Source organism: Erpetoichthys calabaricus, chromosome 18, assembly GCF_900747795.2.
Source record: "Erpetoichthys calabaricus chromosome 18, fErpCal1.3, whole genome shotgun sequence".
NCBI lineage: Eukaryota > Metazoa > Chordata > Cladistia > Polypteriformes > Polypteridae > Erpetoichthys > Erpetoichthys calabaricus.
The window spans coordinates 50,752,923-50,775,001 of NC_041411.2; the positions used below are offsets into that span (position 1 = coordinate 50,752,923).

Genomic DNA, 22,079 nt, shown 5'->3' on the forward strand with positions numbered 1-22,079 from the left:
AAATAGGCTGCTTCTGAGATTAGTAGGTATGGGCTATGAGTAGAGACTGAAGGAGCTGATCTTTCTCAGTTTAAGCAAACAGAGATTAAGAGGTAACAGGAATGAAGTGTTTAAAATTATGAAAGGAATGAGTAGAATGGATCCCAGCTTTTACTTTAAAATAAATTCTTCGTCAAGGACATGAGAACAAATTTGGAAACTTGTTACGGGCAGCTTTCACACAAACGTGAGATTAGATTATTTAGATTAGAAATGTTATAAAGTTTTTCTTCACGCAAAGAACCTTAGACACATGGAATAAATTAGCAAGTAGTGTGTTGGGGAATAGGCCTTTAGGAACCTTCAGATCTCATCTTGATGTCATTTTAGACAATCTAGGTGAATAGGATGGATGAGTTTGTTGGGCTGAATGGCCTGCTCTCTTCACAAATATTCTAATGATCTATTAGATTAATGTGTGGTGTTTGTGGTAAAACACTGCAATGCTGACTACTCACAGATCCAGCACTAACATTTACAATTAAGGAAGAAAAAGCACTAACTTCATTGGGCAAAATGTTTTAATCTTTGTGGTCAGTTTAAAAAAATAAACGATCTGCTCCCTCAACACACTCATGCAGCATTTGTTAAATATTGTAAGATATTATTCAAGGGGAAACCTTTTCCAACATTGATAAATCTAATTGGCCACTGCCACTAAAGAAGCACCAGGCAGGTGTGGGAATATTTACAAATCTGTGACTGCAAACCGTATAGTTACAGTTTTTATAATAACAATAATTCATTTTATTCATAAGACACTTTACATTTGTAGTAAACCTCAAAGTGCTACATAAAAAATTTAAACAAAGACACAACAAGATAAAAACAAAGATAAAACAATAATTAGAGACAATTTTGTTAATATGCTTTCTTAAATAGAAAAGTCTAACTTTTTTAAAACAGCCCACAATCTGCTGTGTTCTCAAGTTCTCTGCCAGGGCATTCCAGAGCCATGGAGCAGCATCTGCAAAAGGCTCGGTCACCCATTGTATGAAGTTTGGTCACAGGGGGGTGAAGGCGGTAGGTATTTGGAAGACGAAGGTTTCTTGTGGTGGACTGTAATATAAGAAGTTCCTTAAGGTATTGTGGAACATTTCCATGAATACACTGGTGAGTGAGCAAACAAAGTTTGTATTCAATACGGAGGCGAACAGGGAGCCAGTGAAGTGACTGAAGGATTGGTGAAATATGTTCATATTTCCGCACCCTCATTAGGATCCTTGCAGCTCTATTTTGGATTTGTTGTAGCTTTTGAAGGCTCTTACTGGGGATCCCGATGAGTAGTACATTACAATAGTCCAGCCTGGACAAGACAAACGCATAAAGCAGCTTTTTAGCATCACAAAGGGAAAAGCAGGGATGGAGTTTAGCTATGTTTTGAAGATGAAGGAATGCAATTTTACAGAGCTGACATAGGATGGAAGTACAGGAAATACGTTGAGTTCTTGGCCCTTTTGTACAGTGCCACTGAATTGTCAAACCATTTTACTGTTTATGTTATCCCCCAGGTACTTGTATCTCTTCAACCCTTTCAAATTCTCTGAAAATATGGTGATTGGTCTCAAAGGCTCTTTGGCATAATGGAAGCACACCACCAGCTCTTTTGTACAAGCCTCCTGTACCCTGACTTGTCTCCATTATTAATGCCGCTTATAAAAGAGGAGTCATCTGAAAACTTTTGTAAATTGCAAGTGCTGGTATTGTGCTGGAAGTCTGTTGTGTAGCGGGTAAACAGGAAGGGACACGGGTCAGTTCCCTGAGGTGCTCCAGTATTACACACCACCATTTGTGAAGCAGTTCTTGAGGCTTACAAACAGCTGTTGGTCAGATAGTCCATGATCGACGGTGGGAGCAACAAGATGCAAAGTCAAAGTTGATGAGGCAGAATGAAGTTAAAGGAACTGGAAAAATCAAAGAACATTATCCTTACTGCAGTGCCAGTGGGAACAGGCTCTGTGGAACATGTAGAGCATAGCATCCTTCACATCTATATGTGCCTAATGGACCAACTGCAGAGGATCCAGATGTTCTGAAACCATGGGACAAAGCTCTTTCAAGACCAGCCTCTCAAAGGTCTTCACGATGTAAGACGTAAGAGCAACTGGTCTGAAGTCTTTGGGGTGGCTGAAATGACTTTTTTTGGTATTTGGGTACACACTGAATGTTTTTCCAGAGCTGAGGAGCCTTCTACAAACTCAGCGAGAGGGAGCAAAGGTGCTGAAGGAATCCCATAGAGCAGCTGGCACATGTTTTTCAGCACTCTGGGGCTGATTCCATCTGGCCCTTCAGCCTTGTTGGGGCAGTTTCCCCAACTCTCTCCTCAACAATCCAGGAGCGAGGAGAGGGGGACTGGAAACCACATGTGTCATGTCAATGTAGGGGAAACTTATGCACAGGTGAAATGGCAGGTGGGATTCTGGAATCTTCTCAGCATGAACAATGAGGCTAGCAGTGTTTGGGGAAAGCAGGACTGACAAGAATCTATCAAACCTGTTAAAAGAACAGGTTCAGTTCATTTCATTAGCTCTGCTCTCTTTCCCATCCACTGCTGGTTTTATATCCTGCTTGTAGCCTGTGATAGTCCTCATCCCACTGCACATTTCGTAGACATTGTTCTGCTATAATTTGCTCTAAGTTTGTCTCTATGGTGGACTTTCCCCTCATGAAGCTGATCCCTTGGTTCTGACTGCACCAGCTTGATATCCTCCTTATCCCCAGACAGATTGTGTTCAATATAAAATGGAATGGGTTAGCCCAAGAGAAGGGTTGTGTTTTGCTTTTAAGAGATAAAAAGGGAAAGTGAGCAATTGCTGCAAGGGGTTAAAGGTAGAAAGAAAGGGCAGCATTGACTTGGCTAATGAGCTGTTAAAGACTGAGTAGATCGTTCCTCCCCCAAACTATGCGACTCTTCAATTCCACCCGGGGGGTAAACGTTAAAGTTATTGTCTGTTTTTACCTGCATTATTATCAATCTTGAATTTAATATTGTTTTTTGTATCAGTATGCTGCTGCTGGAGAATGTGAATTTCCCCTTGGGATTAATAAAGTATCTATCTATCTATCTATCTATCTAAAGAGCCAGACTGAGTGCTGTGAAGGGTCCTTGAAATGGCTAAGCACAAGACGAGGGGTGGCCAACGGAGCTTGTTGGAGGAAGGAGGCTCAAGACGTAGCAGCAATGTGGATGGGTAACATATTTTTTTTTTTTAATAAAAATAAATTTTATTTACATAGTATAAAATACAATGCGCAAGACACATTTCTCTTGTTCAAAGCTCATACCAATTACATTTTCACTCAAAAATTACAACTCATATTATAGCATATTCTAATCCATTACAAAGTATAATAAAAATATTATTTTCGAAAAACCTATAAATTTCCATATTTTCTTTTGGTAACTTAAATATTAATCTTTCCCAAATATAGGACCAACTTCCATTTTACATACATTTCCCTTTGATTAAAGAACAATTCCCAGTAGATGCCCTTATTTCTATTCCCCAAAATCCACAAAACCTTCCATTTCTCTTTAGCAGCTGTGAATCCCCACTTCTCAATATCTCCCTTCACTTTCCCTTCTAGCTCCTTTTCCAAACTCTTTTGTACCCAAAGCACATCTCTGGTTACATTTCACTATCAGAATACACCTGCCATCCCATATCTTCTTCTTTGCCAGACTAATAACCATCCATATCAAAAAGGCTTCATTTGAGCTTCTATCATTCCCTGCTAGATCCTCACCTCTCAAAATTAAATCATAAGACAAAACAAATGAATCTTGTACATCTTCCAATAATCTTTCCACATTAACTCACACTCCTTATACCCAGCTGCACTCCCAAGAAACGGGTCTAGTCGTCTCCACCTGGACAAAGTCTGACCTTGGACAATTCCTTGTCTGTGACAAACCATATCTAAATATCCTCTCCTAACACATAATCTGGATGATGGAAGGTTAAGTCTTTTAAAGTGTTTTCCAGCCCTTTTGGTCGTACCACTGTCTATATCCCCACTTCAAATTTTATTTTCATACTCTAACCCTTCCTCCATTGTATGCCTAAGAGCCTTATACAAATCCTTCTGATAGTAGTACATGCCCTGGGAACTTCAGCAACCGTTGTGGTGCAGCTTGAATCTTTGTGCTGCAATGGGATGCCACGGGCTGCATCATGTGAGCATCATTGTGCAGCGGCATCTGTTAAAGGGCAAGAGGCTATGGGAGCTGATGCCGGTATATACATAGCCTGGAAAGTTCAACTACAAATGTATGTTCCATCTATTCAACTACTTGCTTCTGTGAACTTCTGTGATCTCCTGTGAGCATAACAGTTCTGTTGTTTTTAATTTACATTTTAATTAAAAAGGCAATAGGCAACCTAAAGGCAAACAGGAAATTCTGGATTTTAAGAAACTTGGCAGGATTCATGTTCCTAAAGAATTTAATCAGTTTGCTGAGGAAAAACCAAGTAGTCTTTAAGGTCTTAGGGATCCACATTTGTGATGATTTCTCATGGTCAGACTACACCACCTACAGCATCTTATACTGAACCCTCAACAGCATCTTCACTGTTTCAGAAGGCTGAAGTAAATCAGTGTCTCCCTGGAATCCTCATTACCTCTACTGATGTGAAGTGGACAGCATACAGATAAGCACCATTACAGTCTGTTGTGGCAACTGGATTATAATATACGATAATTTCAAGCACCATGTGGTTAAAATGACCCAGATCACCACTAGAGACACACTATCATCCACACAGGATACACAGATGCCTAGTTCCCCACCTCAGCAAACTGTTTGCTTGTATGTCACCTACAAACAATAGTGAAAACATTCAACGCTGTACCAGCAGATTTTTTTTAGTTTCTAGCCCAGAGTATTAATGCATCCACACCCTTGTTTAACCTATGACCATGCCTCCATTATGTAAGCTTTACATAAGCAGTTTGACTTTACAGTCTTACCATTAATTTTTCTATCTGATACATATTGTATGTTTATTTCTGATATATTTATTTTTGAGTATCACTGCTCTGTGTAGTAATAAATATCTGCTGTGTGTGGCAGCATGGTGATTATCCAGTTTCGGCATTGAACCAAATGCCCAGTTATTGTCGTTGTGGAGTTTGCATTTTCTCCCTGTGTCTGCTCGAGTTTTCTTCAACCTTCCCAGATCATGCAGGTTAGGTTCATTGGTAATTCCAAAGTTATACCGTGTGAGCATGTAAAGTGGGTTTGAAAATGTGTATATGTGCAGTTCTGCAATATAATGCATTGTTGTTGTGTATAGCAATTAATTATTTTATTGTACCATATAGTTACAAACAGAATTGCAATCAAGATTAATAATTAGCCATTCCATAATACCAAATAATTATTAAATTAATTAGTTATTGGTCAAATTAGTTTTAACTCTATTTAGCATAATTTGTCATTTGCAGGGCAAAAAACTGAATATATGGTTACTATGCAGTGCCATCCATTTTCTGTGTACTTTGTTCAGGAGCCAGAGGCTAACCTGGCAGCATATTTCACTAATACAGAAATACAGAGCAAAGGCACAAATTAAAAAAAAAAAAAAAAAAATTTTTCACTAAATCCTGAACTGATGCTTAAAAATAGTTTACCCTAAATATGCTGATAGTTATTCATCAGTTACTTATTTTACTAAATATAGAATTTATATAACTTTAAATTATTTCACTGCTCTATTACTCACTGATCATGTCTAAATGTGCATATTGAATAAAATGCATCACTCTCAGTTATGATAATATTATTTCAAACTAGCCCAAAAACAGAAAGCCTCCACTATACATAATCACTGCATTGGATGTACTGATCTAGAAAGATGAGTCCGCTCCGCGGATTGAAGCCTCCCTGTGACCTGCTGGCCCTTTCTCTGAGAACAAAGGCAGGCCGAGCGCTCTTCGCGCAACGCAAGATTTTCCAACGTGCAGGGCAGGATTGGTTCGTTAGTCGCTACGGTCTGCGCATGCGCCGTGAGGAATTGGGCACATTAGTGCGTTCCTGTTGGTGGAGTCTGCGCAGTGCGGACCACGTAGCTCTAAAGTGTGATCTTTAAACAAAAAGGGTCGGTCACCGGACAGTGAGAACTGTACCAGTGCGAGGATCAAGAAAGCGGGCGCCAGGAGTGCTAATAGAGAAGTGTATGCTACAGGCGCCAGACGAATCTGCGGCCCAGACATCCGTCCTGAGGTAGGCGCACGAAGCCAGCTTGCGGAACCTTTGTTGGTGAGAGACTTCGACGCGTGCGCGAGGTTTTTTTTTCTTCTTTTTTTTTACGGCAGCATTGCTTGACGGCAATTGTGAAACGAGAATAGACCGTTTCGCAATTGCATCATCAGGTCACGTGACATTAGACAGTGTCGCGATTTTCAACACCCTCTTTTTTGAGGGGCTTGCTGGCTTTAATATTATTTTTATATTAGCTTCGTGTTTCAGTACGTTTTCATCAGGAACAAAGTAATTCCTTTATAATTCCAGACATGCTACCAGGCTATCCCGGACGGCAGACTGCCTCCGATTATTTGTTTTTGTGTCCTATAGACTGGCTTTCCGTTGCGATCGAGTTTCTGGCGTATGACTTCGCCGTTATTAAGAATTATTTCTTGCCGTGATGCTGAACTCAAATGACTTGACTTTGGAAAATTTAGGAACCATCTTTAAAGCCACGGAAAATTATTTAATACTATTCTTACTCTCTGAAATATTTCAAGGAAAGTAATTAGCTGGTGTCATTTTAAATATTTGTTTTGTCACGTCATTTCTAATACACCATATGTTATTCAGAGGGTACAGTTTTTGCTAATATCTAAGATTCTAAGTGGTGGTAGAGAAAGTGATTGTCTCACAAATTATATTACATAATTTACACATCGCACTTTGCTTTTAATTGTCTTCATAATATTTACTTACGAACGCCTTTAAGTTACAATACTTCAGTTCTTTTTGTCCGGCACCACCTGACACATCGGCACGAGAAAACCCCCAAATATGAGATACCATTCGATTCATCTTGATGTCAAATTATGCAAGACACCAAGCTTTTTAGGGTCCCCTACTTTTAACCCGAAAAGCTGTCATTTTTAGGCCGTTTTTGGATCCTATTTTTTTTTCGGAAATTACACCGTTAAGATTGACGATTAAATAGTTGCCCTTAGCGAAAATGATCATAAGAACTTTTGTACATGCCACATCAACCGACCCCGGCGGTTCAGCTCCTAATACGATGTGAGCAGTCAAAGTTCACAAAATTACGAAAAAATCGGATCAGTAATATAAGGATGTGGAATGTCGAGGTTGTTGATCAAAAGTATGAGAATTTGTTTTGAGATCTGATTCTTTACTGGTGGTGGTCCTAGCCCTCGAAGTGCCACGCCCATAAGGTTAAAAATGACATTTCAAATGTGAGGTATCCAGAGCCGGTGCTAGGTTATTTTGCGCCCTAGGCCAATCTTATTAGGGTGCCAATCAACTGTTCAGTAGCTAACCCGTGCGGCTGGGTTTACCCCCCCACCCCCATTATCGGCGCCCTAGGCGAATGCCTAATTCGCCTTAATGGTGGCACTGGCCCTGGGGGTATCGTTTTAGACTATTTCAAGGTCAGAGATTACGAACATATTTTTTTATCCTTTACCTGGCATATAGTCTTCTACGGACCTCTGCCTGAGGGTGAAAAATGACAATTCGGTTACAGTCGACGATATTAAAACTTTTAATCATTTAAATTGCAGTACAACCTTTTAATAATGTATTTGACACAGCTATTCATTTATTATGTACTTATACTTAATGAAGTATATGATCACATTTCTTATAAACACCCAAATTAAGAATTCAGACAATCTTTATTGTCATTAGAGTGGTTTATGCTATTTCAGGACCATATGTCTGGGATCATTAAGTTAATTTTAAGGTCAAACCGTTTAGTGGAGAGCCTCAGTATCTTTAGTCTTTTCCGCCAACCAGTATCTTACTTGATGCTAACCATTCAATTTTTCATAAAATTAGATGTTTTGCCCAGGTTCTATGGCTGCAGTCTCACAAATTCATTGCAGTGGAACTTTTATCATGTATATTCAAATATTCTTATTGCTGCTTTTACATTTTACTGTCCAATAAATCTGTTTGGCTTGTACATTAAATTTTATTGAATTTAATTAGGAAAGTGTGGGGTAACAGTGGTAGCGCTGCTACCTCACAATAAGGTGGCCAGGATTTGCATCTCTGGTTCTTCCCTTGACTATATAAGGTTCCTCCCACAGTCCAAAGACATGTAGGTTAGGCTAGCTGGCAGTGCTAAATTGGCCCTAGTGTGTGTGCGTGTGTATATGCATTTGTGTGTTTTCACACTCTGATGGACTGGCACCCTGTCCAGTGATTGTTTCTACTTTGTGCACTTTGTATGCAGGGGTAGGCTCCATCTCCCCCATGACCTTACTCAAGATAAAGTGGATTTGGGAGATGGATGGATAAATATAATCAGAAATACAACCTAAAGTACAAAAAAAAATTATTAAACCATCAAAATAACTATTTACAATTGAGTAGTCTGATATTGGCGGAGCAGTGGGTAGCGCTGCTGCCTCGCAGTTGGGAGACCTGGGGTCCTGGGTTGAGTTTGCATGTTCTCCCAGTGTCTGCGTGGGTTTCCTCCGGGCGCTCTGGTTTCCTCCCACAGTCCAAAGACATGCTGGTTAGGTGGATTGACGATTCTAAATTGGCCCTAGTGTATGCTTGGTGTGTGGGTGGGTGTGTTTGTGTGTGTCCTGCGGTGGGTTGGCACCCTAACTGGGATTGGTTCCTGCCTTGTGCCCTGTGTTGGCTGGGATTGGCTCCAGCAGACCCCCGTGACCCTGTATTTGGATACAGCGGGTTGGAAAATGGATGGATGGATAGTCTGATATTCACAATTCAAATTATATTGAAATAATACTTTGAGAAGGAGGTTTAAGTTAAGTTCTGCAAACAAAATGGATAATTTCAGGGTGTCCTTGTGTTAGCATTTTATTGTCTGCCTACGGCTATGGCAAAAAAAAAATATATATATAATAAAAGTTGGAACATACAACTGATGAAAAATACAATAAAAAGACTTGAGTGAGCAGCGTAAACTTTTAATGATTATATACACTCAAATTTCATACTATTCATACTGATTACTTATTTCAATTCAAAAGAACACAGTCTCCTATAAAATTGTGTTTTGCAATGAACATCAACAAATGCCACTAGTGAAAAAGTTACTAGGAAAAAGCAAGAATTGATCTAAGGCTGGAATACTTCATGCAGACAATTGTATTTAGCATGTTTAAGAGTAAGCAGCTCCAGTGACCTAATAATAGTATTACTTATTATTTGACCAACACCTTAACCCAAGGTGACTTAGAATATTTAAGATACAATTTGTTATGTTTCAGTAGAGGCAGATGAAGTGACTTACTCATAGATATACAGTGTCAGTACCAGGATTTGAACCAAAAATCTCAGATTTTGAAGTCCTAGGTCCAAAGCCTTACCCACTACAGCACACTGCCTGCCAATAATATTAGCTATTGGTAAAATAAATGTTGTATAAAGAACTTAGTTATATAGTACTTCTGATACATCTGATTAACTAACAGGTCCATTATCTTATATTTCTTGGTACCACAGATAATTTTTATATATACATGTATAAATACATAAAAATACATACATACACACACATAAGTTGTATTCTGAAATGGATCGCTCTGCAGGTGAATAATGACAGTTTTAAAACAGGAAAAAAGTAAAAAGCCACAAAAAATAATAATAATAGTACCAACACCACAGTAATTACCTCCTTTATTTTATAGTTAAGTATACAAATACTTGTCACTTATATTTACTGCAGTCACTGCCCAAGTATAACCTCTTCTAGAGGTTTTGCTTCTAACAAAAGAATACATGGAAGCAGGCTAACAGCCTTGTGTTGGTTCTTGATGTAAGCTTAAAAGCAGCAAATATTCATTATATGACAATGCTTGTATTATCCATGAAAAGTGACACATAATAAAAAAATAAAAAAAAACAGGTACTATGTCACAACTGAATAGACAGCTCATATTACCAACACTTCTCTTAGTATTTATTTAGTTGTAATTCCTGCTTGTGCAAGTTGCATTTATTTCTACTAATAATTCTTACTGTTTTGTGAAGTAAGGGAGTGAAGCAGGACAATGCTAGTTTGTGTGTCAGACTTTATCACGTGAATTGTATAATCAAATACTGACAGCCCCAAGTTAAATGTCAGAGAGCTCCCAAAAGTTTTTACTTTAAGCAATGTTATTTCACAATCTATATTTCCATGGTTTAATCTTCCATCCATCCATTTTCCAACCCGCCGAATCCGAACACAGGGTCACGGGGGTCTGCTGGAGCCAATCCCAGCCAACACAGGGTACAAGGCAGGAACCAATCCCGGGCAGGGTGCCAACCCACCGCAGGACACACACAAACACACCAAGCACACACTAGGGCCAATTTAGAATTGTCAATCCACCTAACCGGTATGTCTTTGGACTGTGGGAGGAAACCGGAGCGCCCGGAGGAAACCCACGCAGACACGGGGAGAACATGCGAACTCCACACAGGGAGGACCTGGGAAGCGAACCCGGGTCTCCTAACTGCGAGGCAGCAGCGCTTGGTTTAATCTTAATAAATCTAATTCATATTTCACGTGTATAGACTACAGTAAAACTCTTACAGGAATACCTGACCAACATATAATCTGTCCTTCTTCAAAACCCATCTATGAACAGGACAGGTCAAAGCCACTGATGTCAAGGTCTCAGATAATTAACGAGAATTCTTGGTTCACTCAGTCAAATGGATGTGAAAAGATAAGCAAGGATGGTAAATGGCCCCATTTTAGGGGTCAGTCTCGTGGATTTATGAGACTGTAGCTTCACTGTGCTGTATTTAATATGACACAAAAAATAAAAACAAAATTGTGTACTAAGTTACAACTCACATGGACAGCTCATATTACCAACACTACCACTTATTTTTTATTTAGTTGTAATTCCTGCTTGTGTAGGTTGCATCTGTTCATAATCGTTACTGTTTAGTATGTTTTTTTTTTTTTTTTTTTTTTTACAATTGATTAGGTTTACAAAAAGTTCTGGAATATGATGAATTATTAAAAGTAACACACAAATGCACTTTGGAGACAATCGACTTGAATCAGAACCCCCACCCCACTTGGCACTCACTCCCTTATCACCACAAGGTGTCTGAAGGTACAGCGTGCATGCTGGCCAAGTCAGGCGTCAGGAAGGCACACAAACCCACGAACAATTTGCGCAAGGTCCTCTTTAATGCTAAAAACAAGAAATCGACAGCAGAAACACGAAATGCAGTTTATAGTATTCCATGCAGTTCTTGCTCAACGGTATACATAGGACAAACTTCAAAAAGAATTGCAACACGTATACAGGAACATCACAACGCCGTCGGAAGAAAGGACTCACTTTCATTGATCTATACACATACTAAATCAACAGGATATACATTTAACTGGGACAATGTACAAGTAAAATTTAAGGCCAGTACTAAAAGTGCCAGAGAGCTGGCTGAATCTTGGCTATCAAATGAGAACGCCATCAACAGACACTTGGACATAAATCCAGCATATGCTAACTTAAGAAGAACATGTTCATAATAAACAAACTGTACACCCAATACACCCCCTCCTGATCACACTGACTTAGCCACCTCCCCCTCCCACGTAATTTTTTGCTATATATTGCCTGTGATTCTTGTAAGCATTATCCTCTGATGAAGACCCCTGGCAGGGGTTGAAAGCTCAAGAATAAAAACTACTTTATGATACGCGATTCATTTTTCTCCCTTTGTAGATCTCCAGCTGCATACACATATACATACATACATATACTGTACATACATATATATACATATATATATATTATATATATATATACACACACATATACACACTAGGGGGGCCAACCCCCAGTTGCGGCCTAGTAGGCAGCCCCACTACTTTCTTGATATTTTAGTTTATAAATTTATAAACAGAATAAGAATCTGAAAATCTAACAACATCACATTAAAGTTCAATAAATTTTTAAAAGAATGATACCAAATATATATATGGTTTTAAAATAAGCCCGGTTTAAAGCGTGACAAAAAAGTCACATAAAATCATTGCACTTTTAGGCTTAGGATTTTATATATTTATATTTATTATATATATATATATATATATATATATATATATATATATAGAGAGAGAGAGAGAGAGAGAGAGAGAGAGAGAGAGAGAGAGAGAGAAGGTAGTATGTATGTGTATTAGATATACAGTATTACAGAAAGAACAAGAGAGATTAGTAGCACAAAAAAATAACTGATAATACAGGATTATTTGTATTTCCTATTTACATATCTTCTTATAAACCATGTTTACGTTTAGTCTGCATTGTTTAATTGAATGTGAATTTTGAAAATGGATGTATTGATGAAATAAAATTTGCTATTAATAAGTAATTTTATGTTTAAATTGAGTACACCTAATCAACATTTTGTGCAAATGTTTTGTTTTACTTAGGAAAAAAATGAGAAGAAAATGAACTTTAGATAACGTGTGTTGTTGCAATCCATTTACTCTATTATGTTCTAATTTTCTCTGGCAAAGGTGTTGTTTAATTCAGGCCTAATCTGCTTCCACCCTGAACAAGCCTGACAGTATGACATATGCACAACTATACTTTTAACTACTGTACAATGCTTTGCCTTTCAGAACTACAGCACAACAGGTTAGAAAGAAAAGTGAAAGGAGGAAAGTATTTAGCTTCTGGATTGAATTTGAAATCCTAATATAGTTAAAATGTTGAACTTGTGCAAGAATAACAAGTCCCAACAAAATGGTTTCCTGTTAGTGCATTAACTTGTGTATCTGTATATCTGGGGAATTTTGCATAGCTGATATTTGAATTCAAGTCGATTCCTCTCAGCTCTCTATGCACATTGATCATGTAAAAAGATCTTAATAAATAAATGTAATTATTATTATCATTTGAACGTCATTCCCACTTCTCAAAGCTCAGAAAGTAAGCAGGCATTAGGGGGCAATAAGAAAAGATTGTTTACAAAGCGTTGGGGTCCAAACAGGTTTAGGTCTCCAGGTGCTCATTTAAATACAAGTTTCAGAGGAAATACAGACTAAAAGAGGAAGCAATTACAGTTGCAGGCTGTTTAGTATGGAAATAAAATGTGAAATTTAAAGGTGAGCAAATAATTCTTTATATATACACTATATGTCTTATTTAAAATGCAATTCTGTTGCTGTATGTTTATACAGTATGTATAAAGATATATTCTTATGATAGGAGAATGAGAAGTCAAGCAAAATGACACCTTTTATTGGCTAACTAAAATATTACAACATGCAGTCTTTCAAGGCAGCTCAGGCCCCTTCTTCAGGCAAGATGCAATCAATAAGAAGGGGCATGACTTGCCTCGAAAGATTGCATCCATAATGGCTAACACAGTACAACACCCTACTATGAGAAAAATATTAAAACTATTTAAATTCATGATTTTAGCATTTCCACAATTATTTAAGAAGTCTTAAAAAAAACTGCCATACTAATAATAATAATAAATTTTATTTATATTGCACTTTATATTTTAGCAATCCCAAAGTGCTACAGAGTAAAAATAGAATAATAAAATAAAAAAAAAAAAAAGAACAGAAGAGTCTATAAAATACTTTAACAAAATGACTTTCTAAAAAGATGAGTTTTTAGGTTTCGCTTAAAGGCCTCAGTCGACTGTGGGGCTCTCAGGTAATCAGGGAGGGCATTCCACAGCCTCGGCGCCACCGATGAAAACGCCCTGTCACCCATGCTGCTGAGCTTAGTTCTGGGGACTTGAAGAGTGTTAGTGAGTACAGAGCGGAGGGAACGTAAGGAGTTATGGGGGGTAAGGAGTTCCTGTAGATAAAGAGGGGCATGTCCATAAATGCACTGATGGGTAAGAAGGGAGACCTTGTACTCTATTCTGAATGAAACAGGGAGCCAGTGAAGGGTTTTCAGGATTGGGGTGATGTGATCATACTTTCGCACCCTCATCAGGATCCTGGCAGCGCTGTTCTGAATATACTGGAGTCTCTGGATACTCTTGCCAGGAATCCCAATGAGGAGTGCATTACAGTAATTCAGCCTGGAAGAGACAAAGGCATGGACGAGCTTCTCTGCATCTGCCAGGGTGAGTAATGGGCGGAGTTTGGCGATGTTCTTGAGATGGTAAAAAGATGACTTACAGAGATATTTGATGTGGGTGTCAAAAGTAAGTTGGGAGTCCATTCTAACACCCAAATTAGTAACAGATGTGGAAAGAGGAATATTTTGGCCAGAGAAAGTAATACTGGTGATGGTAGAAGAGCGAAGATGATGTGATGTACCAACTAAGATGGCTTCTGTTTTGGATCTGTTCAACTGAAGAAAATTGAGCCTCATCCAAGCCTCTATCTCCTCCAGGCAGGTAGACAATGTAGATGTTGGCAGAGGAGCAGTAGAGGAGGTGGGAGTAGTCCTGAGGTAAAGCTGAGTGTCATCGGCATAGCAATGGAACGATAAACCATGTCTGCCAATGACAGTTCCAAGGGGGAGCATGTAGATAGTAAAAAGGATAGGGCCCAGCACAGAGCCCTGTGGAACACCACAGGCGACGTTGTGGGTGTGGGACTTTGCGCTGCCAAGGGCGACATGCTCAGTTCTGCCAGTCAGGTATGATGTAAACCAATTTAGAACAATTCCTGAGAGTCCAATAGTGTATTGCAGGCGGTGAAGAAGGATGTTATGGTCTATTGTGTCAAAAGCAGCTGTCAGGTCAAGGAGGATAAGTAGTGAAGGTGAACCAGTATCTGCCGTCATCAGAAGATCATTGGTGACCCTGACCAGGGCTGTTTCAGTGCTATGGCCAGGGCGAAAACCAGACTGAAACTTTTCAAACAGATTGTTCAGTTTGAGATGATCGTGAAGTTGTGCTGCAACTATTTTTTCCAGGACTTTGGAGAGAAATGGAAGATTGGAGATGGGCCTATAATTGGAGAGAACTTCAGGATCCAAGGTGGATTTTTTCAGTAGAGGTCTGATGACAGCAGTTTTTAGTGCAGAAGGAATATGGCCAGCCAGGAGGGACTGATTTATTATCCTGGTGATAAGTGGAGAGATGGCAGAAATGTTGGCCCTCAGCAAGGGTGAGGGGAAAGGGACCAGGGAACTAGTAGACGGTTTAATTTTCCTGATGACATCCTCCACCTCTTCCCGTGTGGCAACAGAGAAAGAGCAAAGAGGATGGACGGTCTCAGACAATGAGTCAACAGTTGGGAAGGGCAAGATATCCTTGGTAGAGAGGTGTAAACGGATATTATCAACTTTTTGTTTAAAAAAGTTGATATACATGTTGCATCTGTCATCAGTGGTCTCAGAATGGGCAGGTAAAGGAGGTTTGACAAGATGATTTATGGTTGAAAAAAGTTTTTTAGGGTTGCTGGAGCCATTTCTGATGATGGTGGTATAAAACTTGGACCGTGCAACCTTCAGAGCTTCTGCATACGCTCTCATGTGTTCTCTGTAAGCCTGTTTATGGACAGTCAGCCCAGAGGCCTTGAGCCGCCGCTCAAGGACACGCCCAGCCGCCTTCATTTTTCGCAGCTCGCAGGTATACCAAGGTGCTGAGCACGAGAATGAGACGGACCTAGATGTTAAAGGGGCGTGGAAGTCCAGGAGACTGCTCAGGGACTGGTTGTAAAAATCCACAAGGTCAGCAACAGAGAGGGAGCTGATAAAGTCAGAGGAGAGAAATGTAAGGTCCAAGGCCAAGGCATCCACATTGATATTCTTCAGATTTCTGAAGTAGATCTGTCGTTTTGGTTTGATATGGGAGGAGAAAAAGGGCAGCTCCAATGACACAACTTTGTGGTCTGAAATACCAAGATCAAATACCTGTAGATTCCTGATTGGGGCACAGTTTGAAATGACCAAGTCAAGAGTGTGACCCCTAGAATGTGTGGGAACATCAACATGTTGTTGTAGGTTGAGAGAATCTAGCAGCTCAAGGAAATCAGCAGTGAGATAACCTGTGGGATTGTCAACATGAATATTTATATCTCCTAAGATTATGATGTTGGCAGAAGTAGCACAGAGTGTTGTGAGAAGATCAGTAATTTCCGGAATAAAGGCAGAATTGGGTTTTGGAGGTCGATAGATAAGGAGAACAGTCAGGGGAAACGGGGGCTTACATTTAAATGCAAGGCACTCACAGGAAGATATTGCAGGTATCGAGATAGGGGACAACCCCAGGTCCTGACGGTGGATAACAGCTATTCCACCACCACGCCCAGTGCTGCGAGCTGCCTCCAAGTAACTGTAGCCAAGTGGACAGGCTTCATTTAAGGCAGAGTAAACCTCTGACTGGTGCCAGGTTTCTGTCAGACACATGAAGTCAACTCCTTTTTCCCTGATGTGTTCTTCAATCAGTATGGATTTATTGCTGATAGATTGAGAGTTAAATAGTTCAAATTTAACCAATGACTGTGAAGTAAATCTCTGTACAGGACGCAGAACATTAAAATCCACTCCACGCAGCTTAGAATTCATTCCACAAAATAAATCCAGCCGGGGATGTGAAAAACGAACCGGCTGGGACGACGTTAATAAAGACGCACCAGCCGTGGCGGCTGACATTGTCGTGATGCGGCGTAGGTTGTTAAAGTTCACTCCCCGGCGGCGGTGACGGAGCGAGGCAGGGAAGTGTACCGGAGCATCCGAGGGCAAGAGGCATTTCGGGAGCATTGACTCATGTTGGGAGCCAGGAGAGTTGTTCCTAGAGAGGATCCGGGAGGCTCGGAGCCGAGCCCTGGTGCCTCCACGCTTCCCACGGCGGCGGCGTTTCCATCGGCGACCGGCCAAGCCGTGGACAGTGACGAGGAAGGCCGGGACTTCCTCAAACAGTCGGCCAAAGGTTTGACTGAACTCCGGAGTCAAATGTCGAGAAACCCCCGCACTCGTTCGAAGAGCCAAAAGGGTGAAGCGATCATAACGAATGATCGAGTCAGGAAGAGCATCACAGGAGTAAGTAAGCCGAGAAAAAAGCAGGAGTAACAAGAAACACAAAAGCCAGAGTGGCTGACGGCGTGCCTCAACAGTCGGCGCCATCTTTTTAAATACTACCTCACAAGTATGTGTATTTTTGGTTAGAATCATGACTATTTATATTGCCATACTACAGTAATGTGAAAAAGTAAGTAAATCAGCTGGAAACTGTTGGCGTTTTCAACAAAAATGTTTAGAATCCTCCCAGTCATCTGACCTTATCATTGTTCTTTAGAGACATTATATAGAAGGACTCTTACTTTTCTACTAATTATATGTTACACAGGCTTGCACCGATTTATTTTATATTACATATGTGAGCCACAAGGGAGTGTACCGCCACCTTAACCCAGACACAGACAGGCAGGAGACAAGTTTTCACACTCCACACATTTATTTACAGTTTTCACCAGTATGCACAACACAACACCATTCAGTCACTTCTGCCGGCAGTCCTTCTCCCTCCACTCCTCTTCAGGCTTTGTCCTCAACTCCCGACTGGCCACTTATGGAGTGAGTCGACTCCTTTTTATAAGGCACCTGGATGGACTCCAGGTGCCTAACGAGCTTCTTCTGGGTGTGGCGGAAGCGTGACCAAATAAAGGCCCTGGCAAGGTCCGTGTGCCCCCTGGCGGTGGCCACGGGTTCCAACAGGGTTGAGCCTCCATGCTCATAACCCGTGGCCCCACTGAAAACCAAGGGGGCTGCCCTCTATCGGCCCGGGCAAGAAACCGTCCCGGCAATCCTCTTTCCCCAGCTCCTTCAACACTTTGGGCGTCCTGGCTGGCAAGGGCCCCGGCCATCCGCCACAGTATTCATTATTATTCTTACCTAATTTATCTTCGTTTTTCTAGTAACAATTTCTTTGACATCTTGTAAAGCACTCTGAGCTACATCCTGTGTATGAAAACGTGTTATAGAAACAAATGTTGAATTTTACGTTGAATAAATGATTGAAAAGGACTTTTCCTAGTGCCTTTATACAAGTATGTGACCTTTATCTGTTGTCACAGTTTGCAGAAAGATCTATTTTCCTATTCAAATATGTTGAAGAAGGCATCAATTTCTACAAAGTGTACTTACTTTTTTACATGACTGTATATGGGCAAACTCTACTCTATCACTCTAATGCTAGAATATCATGTTACTGGTTAGTTTTTTTTATTGAACAGCAAGAACACCATCATAAAAACAAGTCAAGTTAATATATCCTAATCTTACACATAAAATTACTCCTGTTACATCATATGCCTGATCTTCAAATATCTTGCCTGCACTGGCTGGCTGGCTCTTGGTATTGTGCAAGAACACAAAAAAAGATAGTAGTGATTCGACTACAATATTTATGGCTTGGGACGAAATAGGCAAGTCAGTCTCATCATTATTAAGTAAATTGTATTAGGCAATATTCACTTTTATCTTCAATTAATCCCACTTTATTAATCTGCTAGCTTTCACCAGCTACCAGAATTAGGAATGCCCAACACTAGTGTCAGAACTGGGTTTATCATTATTAGGTGAAATTCAGAAATATTACATGAGATGTAGGAAGTCGGACCTAATTACCTAATTAAGCCTATATTGTTTACACTGACCAATCAAAAAAAAAAACATCTTGTGGTGTTCTATGCAAGTTTTTATTTTTTCCTTTGTCTTCATGAATAATTTATTTTTGCTTCTTGCAGTGGACAGATGCTGTAAAATAGAAGAGTCTACAAAAGTGGTGGTGGGCTGCAGCCTAACAACACTAGTACCATGTCTTTTTGTCGTTCTGGCACTCGCTCCAGCTCTGCACTGCGATTCAAAAAGAGAAAGTCTCGATTCTCTCACCGAGAGATCCAGGTACTGTTGGAGGAGGTGAGCAGGAATCGGCACATCGTCATTGGCAAGTGTTTGTTTATGATGTTACTTTATTACAAAGTGCCTCTATAATGCATATATTATGTCTTTTGCTGAGGATGGAGGGGTGGACTTTATTATCGTGCCTTTAATCTGAGAACATTCTCAATTGTGGCAAGTGTACGTGTTCAAGAAAACATGGTCGGAAGATATTGCTGGGCATTTCCTTACTATATTATTTGTTTCTCTATGTCTCTGTTGTATTTACCAGGCAAGTTCAACCGTGGTGTTGCAAGTGAATTGAAAAAGCGAACATGGGCCGAAATCACAGCTCGGATCAATGGGGTCAGTCACTGTCCACGTGAGATAATCGAAGTTATCAAGAAGTGGTCAGATCTAAAATGTGACACAAAGCGTAAAGTAGCAGTGATGCGGGCAGGAAGTAGCATGATAGGGGACCTTACTCCAGTTGAAACTGCTGTACATCAGATACTTGAATTGGCCAGCAAGCGTCGCACGCAATCAGAAGATGTGGTTTCTTCACGAGTCAGTGACAGAGTGGCCCTTGATGCCATCAGGTCAGATGCCATCAAACAGGAAGAATCTACAGAACTGCCCACCACTTCAGCTGCTCCAACTGCTGAATGGAAGAGTGTTTCAATGGATCTGCCATCCAATAGGGAGTTGGCCACACCGACTCACGTCTACTGTGTCACCTCTCGTAAGTTGTTTTGTTGAGAAATGTAATACTCATTCAGAACTAAATTTTTTTGCTTTGAATTTACAGAACTGGTATACACTAGTACTGCCATTTTCCTGTTATCTTTTCAGAGCAAGAGAGCTCCTCCTCCCCATTTGAGGTGCAGTATGAAATTCGCACAGTTGATGGTAAGTGTAGACCCTATTCTTTACCTCAGCTTTCTACATATTAAACATCAACTTATCTACTTCACCAAAATGAAGAAATCAGAAGTATTACTATATCTGTATACTGCATGGGTGGGTGGCATGGTAGTTACCATGGCCACCTCACAACTTTTGGAGTTTGGGTTTGAATTCTTGCCTGCTCACTGTATACTTGGGCAACCTGTACGTTACTTGTTCCTACCTTGTGCTCAATGCTATAGAAGATCCTAAAAAGGATGAGGTGGGTTCAATTTGGTTTTCTAACTAAGTATCTGAAAAACGTGTCTAGCACTCAAAACTGTCTAGTAAGAAGTCAGTTTATTTTTTAAATACCAGAATTCCTGTATTCAATGATGATTTTCATTTTTACTGCTGTTAAAAAGAAAGTAATTTAATTAAACCAAATAAGTCCACAAAAGGACAATTATATGGGAAACAAGTGGGACACACCTGTTACTTTTCAGTAGGTCAAGATCCCAAAAGGACACAACAGAACCATAATTCAAGAGTCTCTCAATTTGTCTGCATCAGTAAATCTTCCCGTTTTCTGTTATAGACCAACCTCTTGACTCAGATTCTGTACAAGACCTGAAGGAGGAATGCCAAACACACTTTCCCGACACAATGCAAACCTTAACAGAAGAAGATGTCCTTCATGGGACAAGTCAAAGAAGAGGAGCAACGAGCCCCAACCCAGCCTCTATCCATCAGACCCTTAGTATGCGAGAGAAGTTGGTGCAAAATGCATCCTTAAGTGTTCGGGAGCAGCGAACATCAAATGAATTACTTGAAACCATCTCACGGTCCTTGGAGCTTCTCTCAGAATCCATGCAGCAAATGGTGGAAACCCATCAGGACTTCATCCGAGACACCCTTCAACTGCAGCGCGAGTCCATGCACATCCTGCGGGAATTTACAAGTGGCGCGCTTGCGCTAATGCATGAGAAGTTGAATGGACGTCCCCTGTAGCCGTGACTCACATTCACACCCTCAGGTATTTATAGTGCCAAGTCAATTTTGTAGGTCATCTTAATAAAGACACTAATAAAAAATGTGTTGCTGTCTTTCTACTTCACATAAATCTGCCATAAACTGTGAGCATGTCAGGGGAGGTTTTAGTGTGGGATTACAAACAGGTCCAGTTTGATTTGAGGTAGAGGATTACATCATACTAAATTTTCTCAGGGGAGCCTATGGCTGTCCTTCAAAATGAATGCAGAAACAAAAAAAAAAAAAAACAGAGCCTACTCACGAACGCCTAAGCTATTAAAAACAATGAAAGACAGAACATATCTCAGAATCAGGCTCAAGGATTCATGCAGCTATGGTATTAATACTGGTCTAGCTCTTTGGTCACCCACAGGATACTAGAAATGACATAAACCTAAGGACTTTTATATAAAACACCTACTATCAGTTTTCCCAAATGAAATGGATAAAAAGTACAACTAGAAGATAGCCTTTTATTCCACATTACACAGCAACATAAACACTGAATCCCTACTTCTTTGGAGTATTCTTATTGGTCATCTCATACTTATTCTGTATGGTTTAGGAATTAGGGTTTTTTTTGATTGGTTTGAAACCCTATGTTTGGAAAATAGTCATTTCATCAGGATTTTCAGAAGTTAGTTCTCTTTATATTAAGCCACTGAAAATGGGACCTAGGTTATAATTAGAGCCCAAGCCTGCTGCCAAGTTTCTAAATTCTACATTAAAGTTTCTTCAGGAAGTATATTAAACGTGTTGTGAGTGAATCAACATCAGAGCTGGCCAAATGATACAGAATGCTTTAGGTAAGTCCCATGGAAAGGAGACCACTTGGAAAATCATTCTGCATCCAACCTGGAAGACGTACTATTATGCTTGTTACCAGAATAAACTTAACTCTTTTACATAATTGTGCTGCTGGAAGATGACTGGATGACCTAGACCCACATTGAGTCTATTCAGTTTGGTACATTGTAGTCATTAGGATTTTCCAGTGTATCTCAACCATAATGTTTCCAAAAAATGTAAGAATTTTCATTCTGGGAAAAAATCATTTTGAATACTAAAATCTTTTATAAAATTGTCATGACTTTTAAATTTACCTGAACATACATAAATTGTAATTAGGA

At 39.9% G+C, this 22,079-nt stretch overlaps 1 protein-coding gene across 2 annotated transcripts; it reads left to right on the forward strand.

The window, feature by feature from the left end:
- The first annotated feature begins 6,057 nt into the window (after positions 1–6,057).
- On the forward strand, positions 6,058–21,363 carry LOC114668836 (myb/SANT-like DNA-binding domain-containing protein 4). 2 transcript variants are annotated; one of them, XM_028824804.2, is made up of 5 exons: positions 6,058–6,301; positions 18,900–19,099; positions 19,325–19,774; positions 19,885–19,941; positions 20,516–21,363. In XM_028824804.2, the coding sequence occupies exons 2-5, from the start codon at positions 18,970–18,972 to the stop codon at positions 20,926–20,928; spliced, it is 1,050 nt and encodes a 349-aa protein (XP_028680637.1). In that variant the 5' UTR covers positions 6,058–6,301; positions 18,900–18,969; the 3' UTR covers positions 20,929–21,363. The 2 variants fall into 2 exon arrangements, with proteins under 2 accessions (XP_028680637.1, XP_028680636.1); XM_028824803.2 differs by having other exon boundaries at positions 6,058–6,265.
- The last annotated feature ends 716 nt before the right edge of the window (positions 21,364–22,079 follow it).